The 9,833-nt window shown below is 39.7% G+C and overlaps 1 protein-coding gene across 1 annotated transcript in view; it reads left to right on the forward strand.

Annotated features, from left to right (window-relative positions):
* Positions 1-6,703, forward strand: part of g3bp2b (G3BP stress granule assembly factor 2b) — a 24,892-nt gene extending 18,189 nt beyond the window's left edge. Inside the window, exon 13 of the mRNA XM_077241870.1 lies at positions 6,029-6,703. Within this exon, the coding sequence (XP_077097985.1) occupies positions 6,029-6,211 (183 nt within the window). The 3' untranslated portion in view covers positions 6,212-6,703. The remainder of the gene's footprint in view (positions 1-6,028) is intronic.
* Positions 6,704-9,833: the final 3,130 nt, after the last annotated feature.

A 9,833-nucleotide genomic window follows, 5' to 3' on the forward strand; every position in this document is an offset into this window, starting at 1 on the left:
AGCTTTCTTATATTATTTAAGTTACCAATATTTACTGATATTTACCAATATTTATTTTCGTGTGGTGTTTCACTGGCGGAAGTGCTAAAATAAACACGTGTGTATGTTACAAAATGGAGGAGTAAAAAACTGCCAGAGTCACAGCCCGAAATATTAACTTTATCTCACGCTATTCAGTTCAGTTCAGTTCAGTTTCAGTTTCAGTTTATTGTCCCCTAAGGGAAACTTGTCTTGCAGCCAGGTAAACATACAGGTAACACAACAGGTACACACCACATACACATACAATTAAACAACACAAACTACTAATTAAAAACTTATACACTACTACTCATCTAGGTCAAAGAATTGTGCAAATTTAGCAACCTTATTGCACTTGGTATAAAAGGAGTTCTTTGTCCTATTGGACTTAAAACAAGGGACTCTAAATCTCCGACCTGAGGGGAGGACCTCAAAAGAACAATGAAGGGGGTGATTTACACAGTCCAATATGGCATCTGCTTTCCTCATAACCTGCCTCTCATAAATATTTGTCAAGGAAACCTGTGGACAGCCTATTAACTTACCAGCCACCTTCACAATATGGCTGAGGTTATTTTTCTCCCTCAGGCTGATGCCCCCATACCAGGCAATAAAAGCAAAAGAAAGGACAGATTCAATAAAAGATTTATAAAATAAAGACATGATAACCTTATCAACATTAAAAGAGTTAAGCTTCCTTAGGAAGTACAATCGTTGTTGTCCCTTTTTGCAGATCATCTCTGTGTTTATGTCAAATTTGAGTTTACAGTCTATCACAGTACCCAGATATTTATACTGCTCTACCACCTCTATGCTGATTCCTTTTATATAGGTGGGTAGAGGAGAACCAAGTTGTTTTCTCCTAAAATCTATGAGCATATCCTTGGTTTTAGAGGTGTTAAGCTGGAGAAAAGACCTGTCGCACCAACTGACAAACTCTTTAACCACTGGCCCATGCTGAGATTCATGTTTCTGCAGTAAACTGACAATAACTGTATCATCAGCATATTTCAGGATGTGTCTATTGCTATAATGGCTCCTACAATCGTTAGTGTAGAGAATGTATAGTAGAGGTGAAAGTACACAACCCTGCGGAGAGCCAGTGGAAGAGACACGCCTTTCAGAAAGACAACCATTCACCTTAACTCGCTGTGTTCTATTTGTTAAAAAATCCATAATCCAGCTCACAAGATTACTCTCAATATTAAATTCTGGTAATAATTTACTGACTAAAACATGTGGCTGGATAGTATTAAAAGCAGAAGAAAAATCTAAAAACAAGAGCCTGGCATGTGTACCAGGACCCTCTAAATGACTATAAAGGAGATTTAAAAGTGCAATCTGGGCATACTCTACCCCTCTGCTAGCCCTATATGCAAATTGCCCGGGGTCCAGGGCCCCACCCACCCTGAACAGCAGAAGCCGCTTTACTATCCTTTCAAATGACTTCATGACCAGTGAAGTCAATGCCACTGGTCTGAAGTCAATTAATGTGCCTGCAGAGTTGCCCTTTGCCACTGGAACAATAATAGACTCCTTCCAAGCCATTGGGACCCTTCCCTGTTCCCAGGACATCTCAAAAATGTCAGCAAACACCCCACAGAGTTGCTCTGAACAACACTTCAATAATCTCCCAGTAATTCCATCTGGTCCTGGACTCTTATTTACCTTAATTCTCTTAAATACAGACCTAACCTCCTCCTTTGTAATTGAGAAAGGTATAGATTCTACCTGAGCCTGTTCCTCAGTTATTTTCCGTAGTTTGTCCGAGAAGTCATGAATATCAAAACGTGAAAAAAAGGTGTTCAGCGCTTCAGCTAACTCGCTATCATTTTTATACATTGGCAATTGGACTGGTTTATAATGTGTTTTTTGCAAGCCTATCATTGTTTTCACACCATCCCATGCTACCTTCAAGTTGTTACTGCCCAGTCTTTCCTCTATCTTATTTTTATATTGCAATTTAGCCTTCTTGGTTTCTGCTCTGACCTCCTTAGTTGCCTCCCTAATTTCACGCTCATCCCCCTTATGAAAAGCCCTATGTTTTTTCATTAACACTTGTTTCAGTGAGCTAGTGACCCATGGCTTATTATTTGCATACACTTTGACATGTTTTTTGGGAATAATAGAATCCACACAGAAAGAAATATAACAACATACAGCATCAACAAGCTCATCAATATCCGAAACAGAGTTAATGAAGACAGACCAATCGGTGCAATCAAAACAACCTTGTAATTTCAGAACAGACTCATCCTCCCAGATCTCAATCTCTCTAGTTTTAACTTCCCCCCTTTTAAGCATAGGTCTGTACACCGGGGTGAGATTGATAGTACAGTGATCTGAGGATCCTTATAAGCCTCCTTAATTGAACCATAGCACTTGTCCAAAGTCTTATTTTTCCTAGTTGGACATGTGACGTATTGATAAAAGTTGAGGGTTTTACTCAGTTTGCAGTTATTAAAATCCCCCATAAGCAGACACGGGGCATCCGGGGAAAGAGATTGAAGTCTTTGAGTCACTTTGCGAATGATATCGGCAGCAGTTTGTGTGTTTGCTTTGGGGTGAATATATATTACAGTCACAAATATCTGGGGAAATTCTCTCGGGAGATAGAACGGGCGAACGGAGATGGAAAGCAGTTCGATGTCAGGAGTGCATATCTTTTCCCTGACGGTGATGTTGCTGCACCACCGCTGGTTTATGTATACACACACACCACCACCCTGAGATTTCCCTGTGACTTCTGCGTCTCTATCCAACCTAATTGGCGCCCCAAAGCCGCTGATCGATAAATCCGTGTCGGTGTCTTTAGACGACAGCCACGTCTCACTGAAGGCCATAATACAGGCGTTCCTGTATTCCTGTAAATAGTTCGAGTTTGCTTGAAGCTCATCAATCTTGTTACTGAGCATTTGCGAGTATTATTGAAGGGAGCGGAATACGGCGTATTTTTTGTCGTTTTAACCGAAGTCGGACGCCACCTCTCCTTCCTCGCTTCCTCTCTTTGCGAGAGTATTTGCGATCATTTCCAGGAGACCTACGCCTAGAGATCTCAGCTAGAATGTCTTCAGATACAAGCGGGTCCAAATATATATTTCCCATACACGGATTGTCCCATCGCATCAAACATTCTCGAGAATATGTCCTTACCGGCTCACGTTGCTGGCTGCGTTCGCCTTGGACATAGTAAATCCATAAAGTCCATAAGATGACAGCGTAGTATATCTCCATGGCGACTGCTTGAATGAACAATAGTATCTAGTCCATTTTCATCAAGGCGAATCAAAACAGGAAACTTAAAACACTTCTGACAAACAAAACGCAGTCAAACAAACACACCTGCTGCTTGTCGCTACAGCTAGAGTAGCGCCACCCATTGATTGAGATTCTTCATTTTTTTTAAAAATCAAAATAACTAAAAATAACAACAAAAAAAAAAATCACTTCATTCGTTCTTCAACTGAACATGATTGCGAGTTAGGGCTGGGCGATATGGACAAAAAATCATATCTCTGTATTTTTTTGGTTAAATGACGATATGCATCGCGGTACTTTCTACGTTTTTCTATTTGGATAAAGAAAATCTGTATGTATTTAAAAAAAATTATAATTTCACATCCTGCCCAACGATATCCTACAAACAATGTTGATATTGAAGGAAACAAATATAGTGAATGTAATGTAGGCTATAGATACAGTCGGTTGGTCTGGGAACGCCCCCGGGAACAACCGCGTCATGTGATGTGAATTTAGACCCGTGGGGGAAAACATTGCCTTGGCGCTCATTGAAATACACGCGACAGTCATGTCGAAGAGGTGCTGTGTCGTTTTCTGTACCGCCAATAAACAAACAAATTATGAATTAAAGTTCTACCTCCTTCCTAATAAACACACAGAACCGGAAAGGAGGACAAAATGGCTACAAGCAATAAATAGTAGTGTATAATACTTCTGTGATGTTCTGTAATACCTCTATAGTACTTCTATAGTATGTCCCATAATACTATAGTATTCCTATAGGATTACTATAATATTTTGTCCTAAAATACTACAAGATTCCTATAGTTGTTTTTCATAAGGGATGTTTCATTCACATTAGCGTTATCAGCTGAAGGCTACGGTCTACACTCGATACACACTGCAGTGTGTGAGTTAGGATCACTGTCGGCGCACTCCCTCGGCAACCTCGTACTACTGACCACCGTTTTACAAAACGATTAATAGTTTGGAGTGAAGCATACGAACAATTGGTAAGTGACAAGGTTTTATGGAGTTATAGTATGCAACATATGATTGAGTTATAGGCTAATGTTACCGCTAGCTTACCTGGAGATTCAACCAGCTAGCAAAATATGTCTGGAAACGAGACCTCCGGCCATTTGCTCGGGTCATTGACCCAGTTTTTAATTAAATATGGGCAATCGTACCCTATTGCAGTTAATTTAGCAATATATCGTTGCCGGTCGGCAGGCGTTAATGCTTCGCAATAAGACATTTTGTCGTTCAAATACACATGATGTTCGCGGTGTTTTCCCCCGCGCCGACCACGCCCCCAACTATGACGCGTTGCCGACTGTATGTATGCAATATTATGTGCAAAAAGGTGGTTAAAATCACATTACATTCTAACATTGTAACATTACAATCTAAAAACAAAAATAATGCTTTTGCTTTTAAAATGACTAAAGGCTAAACTAAAAATGAAAATATAAACAAAAGCACAAACTAATTATATCAGCCTGCATTTGATTACCCCATTATAATGGTAATTTTCATAAAAATATACTTTTAGGTTTAAAATTCCAAATATGGCACATTTATTGTTTCCAACAACAAATATTTTAGCAATATGTATATTTTAGTTGGAATTATTGCGCTACTATTCTAGTGTGCTCGTCTGTTTACGCTCGCTCTGTTTGACTCTCTCACAGACGGAGAATATTCCTGTGAAATGTAAGTTGAACACTGAGGAAACGACGTCTCAAACGCATTAAACAGCGCAGTATTATCTGTCCGTCAGCAACAGTGTCTGTCAGAGCATCTGACAACTGCTTTAAACTTGTTAACTACATCTCACCAGTTATTTTGAAGCCCTTAATATAAGCTAGTCATGTTTAGGGCAAATGTACGTTCACTGCAGGAGCTGACACTGCGTCCTTCACTGTTATTCAGATGTGCTCGTATCAAACTACTGTATCGATATAAACGGTATTGCCTCGTTCCATATCGTTTCATTAGGGATGTGACTGAGGATATTTTCCCACCGGTTAATCGACGCGTGACCACATCGGGATCGCCGGTATCACCGCCGGGGGCTTTTAAATCGCTTATTTAAAGGCAAAAGTAAAATGCACGCGACAACACATGCATTCATAATGTGGAGCGAGTGTTTTCAGGTCATTCCTATGGGAAAACTCTCGCTCTGCTCCACACCGTTATGAATGCAAGTGCGTACGCGTGCGTTTTACTTGCGCCTTTAAATGAGTGATTTAAAAGCCCGTTCTGTTCACTCGTGGACACGTGAGGCCGTGCGCATTTTAGTTTCACTTTCAAATTAGTGCCAATTTGGGGGCGGATTGATTTAAATAAGTTCAATAGCCTTTAATTCTTAATAAAAAACACAACAACAAAACAGTACAATGACAGATTCGCTTAAATAGGTGCTTTTGCATTTCGCTTTGACACCAAATCTTCCATCATCCTCCTCTCTCTCGTGATTGAGATCTGAGATCTGCTGCGACTCGCTCGGCTCACGATATATTAAGCGGTTTTTAACTGTAGTGTCTGTTCTCTAACTGAACTAAATGATTTTATTACAAAAATTAAAAAATAATTCAAATTGACGGTGGGGGGCGGTGCCACGGTGGGCAAGTGATGTAACCAGTGTCGCTTCTGAACGCCGACTATCGTAACTAGCCTAATGTTAACTAATGAACCTTATTGTAAATGTTACCATTATATAATTGTTTGTAATCAGTGTGTCTCGTTTCTCCTGTCTCTCCAGCCCGTCATGTTCCGCGGGGAAGTGCGTCTGAACGTGGAGGAGAAGAAGACGCGAGCGGCGCGCGAGCGAGAGACCCGCGGACCGCCTGACGGGCGCCGGCCCCGCGGCATCATGGGTAACGGGCGCGGCCCGGCGAGAGGAGCGATGGGTCGAGGAGAGAGCCGATACACACCGCGCCGCTGAGACACACACATCACACACTCTTTACTCTCGCTTTCCTGTGTTTCTCAGCGTCTCTCTGGGACCGTCAAAGACTCTGAACTCACTCATCTGCGCTTTACTTTCAATTATTCTCACGGTTTTGCAAGAAGAAGAATGGGATTTTTTCCTGTCGAGTCACGAAGGTGTTTTTTCCACATGGAACTGATTTCTGCACATTTTTATAACGAATGAACATCAGCACTTCATAATAAATCAGTGCTCAGTGTACAATTATTTATTTTCCTAGTGAATGAAACAGGTGTGGTGCCTTATCTCTGGATCCCGGTGTCCGGTGTGATCCCGGGCCGGTCCGCGCGTCTCTTGTTTTCTCTGTGTCTTTGCATGGCTGATGTGGGACGACTCTCACAACACTGTCCGCCTGCGTTCGGTTCTGGGCTCAGATTGGATTTCAGCAGGGTTTTGTTTTGAATGTTTTCAACTTTCAATAAACTACTGAAATCTGCAGCAATTTCATTTAATTTCTTTGTGTGTTTTTTCTAATAATAATAAACTTTATTTTCTATAGCGCCTTTAAAAGTTAGCCTACATCTCAAAGCGCTTCACAAAAATAAGAGAAATACAACAGTAAAAAATTAAATTATTCATAAAGGATAAGTACATTCAAATGCACTGCAAAATATGCTTTTCTTAGTATTTTTGTCTTGTTTCCAGTCCAAATATCTAAAAATTCTTAAATCAAGATGCATGTCCTGTTTTCTGGGGGAATTACTCACAATTAAGTGAGTGTCTGCGCCAATGGGGTAAGAAAAATAATGTTAATTCAGACAGAAACAAGATTATTTTTCTTACACCATTGGAAGATAAATCTGATTGTTTTAAGCAAAAACTCACTTAATTTTAATCATTTCCCCAGAAAACAGGACTTAATATCTTATGTCATTTTACTACTTTAGTAAATGTATCTTGATTTAAGAAATGTTTGATATTTGAACTGGAAACAAGACGACAATACTAAGAAAAGTATTTCTTGCAGGTAAACATATATAAAATGTTATTAAAAGAGTTTCATAAGTAAGTGGTAAAGAAGAAAAAATAAAATAAAAGCAACCCTAAAAAAAAGTTAAGCGTTTATTTTGATCAAGTCCTTCCACTTGAGCAGTTTTCACACAAGTTATGGTTTCATCCCTGATAAAAACTAACACATCCGCTTCTGTCACCGTGGCGATATTTGCGCGCACACACACACACACACACACCAAAAAAAAACATAAAACATTCTACATTCGGGGACGCGTCCGCCATCTTGGAACGGTCAACACAAGCTGAAGTCGTCAGTCACAGCATATACATGTATCTGTAAATACCAGAGGAAATGCCAAAACGTTTCAGAGGTGAGGATGTGCTGGTTTGTGTTCTTATGCACAACTCAATATGATAAACTAAATTCTGTGAAAATCATTTGCTATTGTATATTACAGATAGTATAGAAGCTTTGTTTCCACCACAGAATAGAAAATAAAAAAGGTAATTTGCGACTTTTTATCTCACAAGTGTGACTTTATCAGAATTGCAATCCTGAGGTAAAATATCAGAGTTTTTTTTTTTTTGCTTAGAATTTGACTTTATATCGTGTGTGTGTGTGTGTGTGTGTGTGTGTGTGTGTGTGTGTGTGTGTGTGTGTGTGAGTGTTTGAGCAGCACCACAGTGTTTTCGTTAGTTATTCATGAATGAGTGTTTTTGGATGAACTGGGCCGTAGCTGTTGAATATCTCTTCATCTCCAACACACTCTTTCCCCATCACTGGTTGTCAGTGGTATTAGAATGAATCCTCAGACACAGATATGATTATCTTGTGTGTGTGTGTGTGTGTTCAGTGGCACAGATGGACCACAGGAGGACGCTGAACACACGCTGCTGCTCAACAACACTCATCTATCTGTGTGTCTGTGTGTGTGTGTGTGTGTGTGTGTGTGTGTGTGTGTGTGTGTGTGTGTGAGAGAGAGAGAGAGAGAGAGAGAGAGAGAGAGAGAGAGAGAGAGAGAGAGAGAGAGAGAGAGAGAGAGAAATGGAGAAAAATTAGAAAGGCTTTGGCAATACATTGAAAAATTGTCATGCCAATAAATGAGAGAGAGAGAGAGAGAGTGTGTGTGTGTGTGTGTGTGTGTGTATGTGTGTTTACTAAAAAAATTTTATATTTTTATTTTTTATTAAGGATTTTCAAATAGTACTAACATCAAAAACAAAGACAGACAGGCAAACAAACAAACCCCAAGCGCTGCAAGTTAAATAAAATGTACAAATGTCTCTGTTTACCAAAAAACATAAGTCAAAACAAAATAAGGCAATTCCTTCCTAAGATAAAAAAAAAAAGTTCAAAATGTGCGTAGAAAGGATTGGAGAGGATCCCAAAGACTCCTGAATTTGTCCTGTTTGTGGTTGAGGTCATAGGTTAATTTTTCCAAAGCAAGAAAGGCTGACAGCTGAGAAATCCACATAGCAATAGTAGAGACCTGAGCTGTAGACCATTTTAATAGTATACATTTCTTAGCCAAGAATATGAGGGTTGTAAACAGAGGTTTGCAGTCTGAGTCAAGCAGGTCTTTAGGAATGTCATTCAGCAAAAAAAGTGAGGGAAATAAAATAAAACGTTTTCCTATTATCTCCTGAATTGCAGAGTGAACCCCTTTCCAAAATGGTTGGATATGAACACAGGACCAAAATACATGAAAGAATGTGTCCTTACAAGTCCCGCATGTAAAACAGAGGTCGGAACAATCTGGGAACATTTTATGCAGACGAACAGGAGTAAAATATATTCTGTGAAAGAATTTAAAATGTTGTTCATGTATGGAAATCGAAGTGCATTTTGGAAAAATACCATCACAGATCCTGGGCCGATCTTCGGAGTTAAACAGAACTCCTAGGTCCCGTTCCCACAGTGGTTTCAGAGAATCATAAACTGAGGAATCAGAGTAAGCTAGTAATGTATAAACATTTGGAGATAGCCCCTTGAATGAATTAGCTGACATTATGGTTTCTTCCAATTCTGATCATTTAAATCGAAATTTGTTTCGCTTTATAAGAGACTCTATAAAGTGCCGGATTAGAAGATATTTGAAAACGTCTTCGCAGGGAATATCAAACTCTGATCTGATTTGTTCAAATGATTTCAATGTTTCAGAGGAGAACATTCCTGAGAAGCCAGACAAACCTCTATAACTCCAGTCCAGCAACCCAATGCTCCCAGTCTGAGTGGGAAAGTCCGGGTTCAAAGCCAGAGGGAGTGAACGGATATATTTGGAGGGATATTCAAATGCTTTTTCACGTCTTTCCAAACCAGTAATGTGTTATAGACAATCGCATTGTCAGTGAGAGAGTTTATCTGAGTTATACTGTTAATAAAGCACAGAGCATCTAAACTTCTTGGATGGCAAAATGAAGATTCAAAGTCAATCCATAGAGCGTCCTTCCTATTCCTAACCCAGCTTGTTATCATTTTGATCTGGGCAGCCCAGTAATAAAGCTGGGAATTGGGTTAGGAGAGACCCCCGAGGTCCCTTGGTTTACAAAGTTTAGAAAAACCAACTCTCTGTTGCTTATTGTGCCAAATATAACGAGATATGGCAGAATTCAAGGATTGAAA

This window comes from Siphateles boraxobius, unplaced genomic scaffold (assembly GCF_051911475.1).
Source record: "Siphateles boraxobius isolate OS27281-9 unplaced genomic scaffold, OSU_SipBor_1 240, whole genome shotgun sequence".
NCBI lineage: Eukaryota > Metazoa > Chordata > Actinopteri > Cypriniformes > Leuciscidae > Siphateles > Siphateles boraxobius.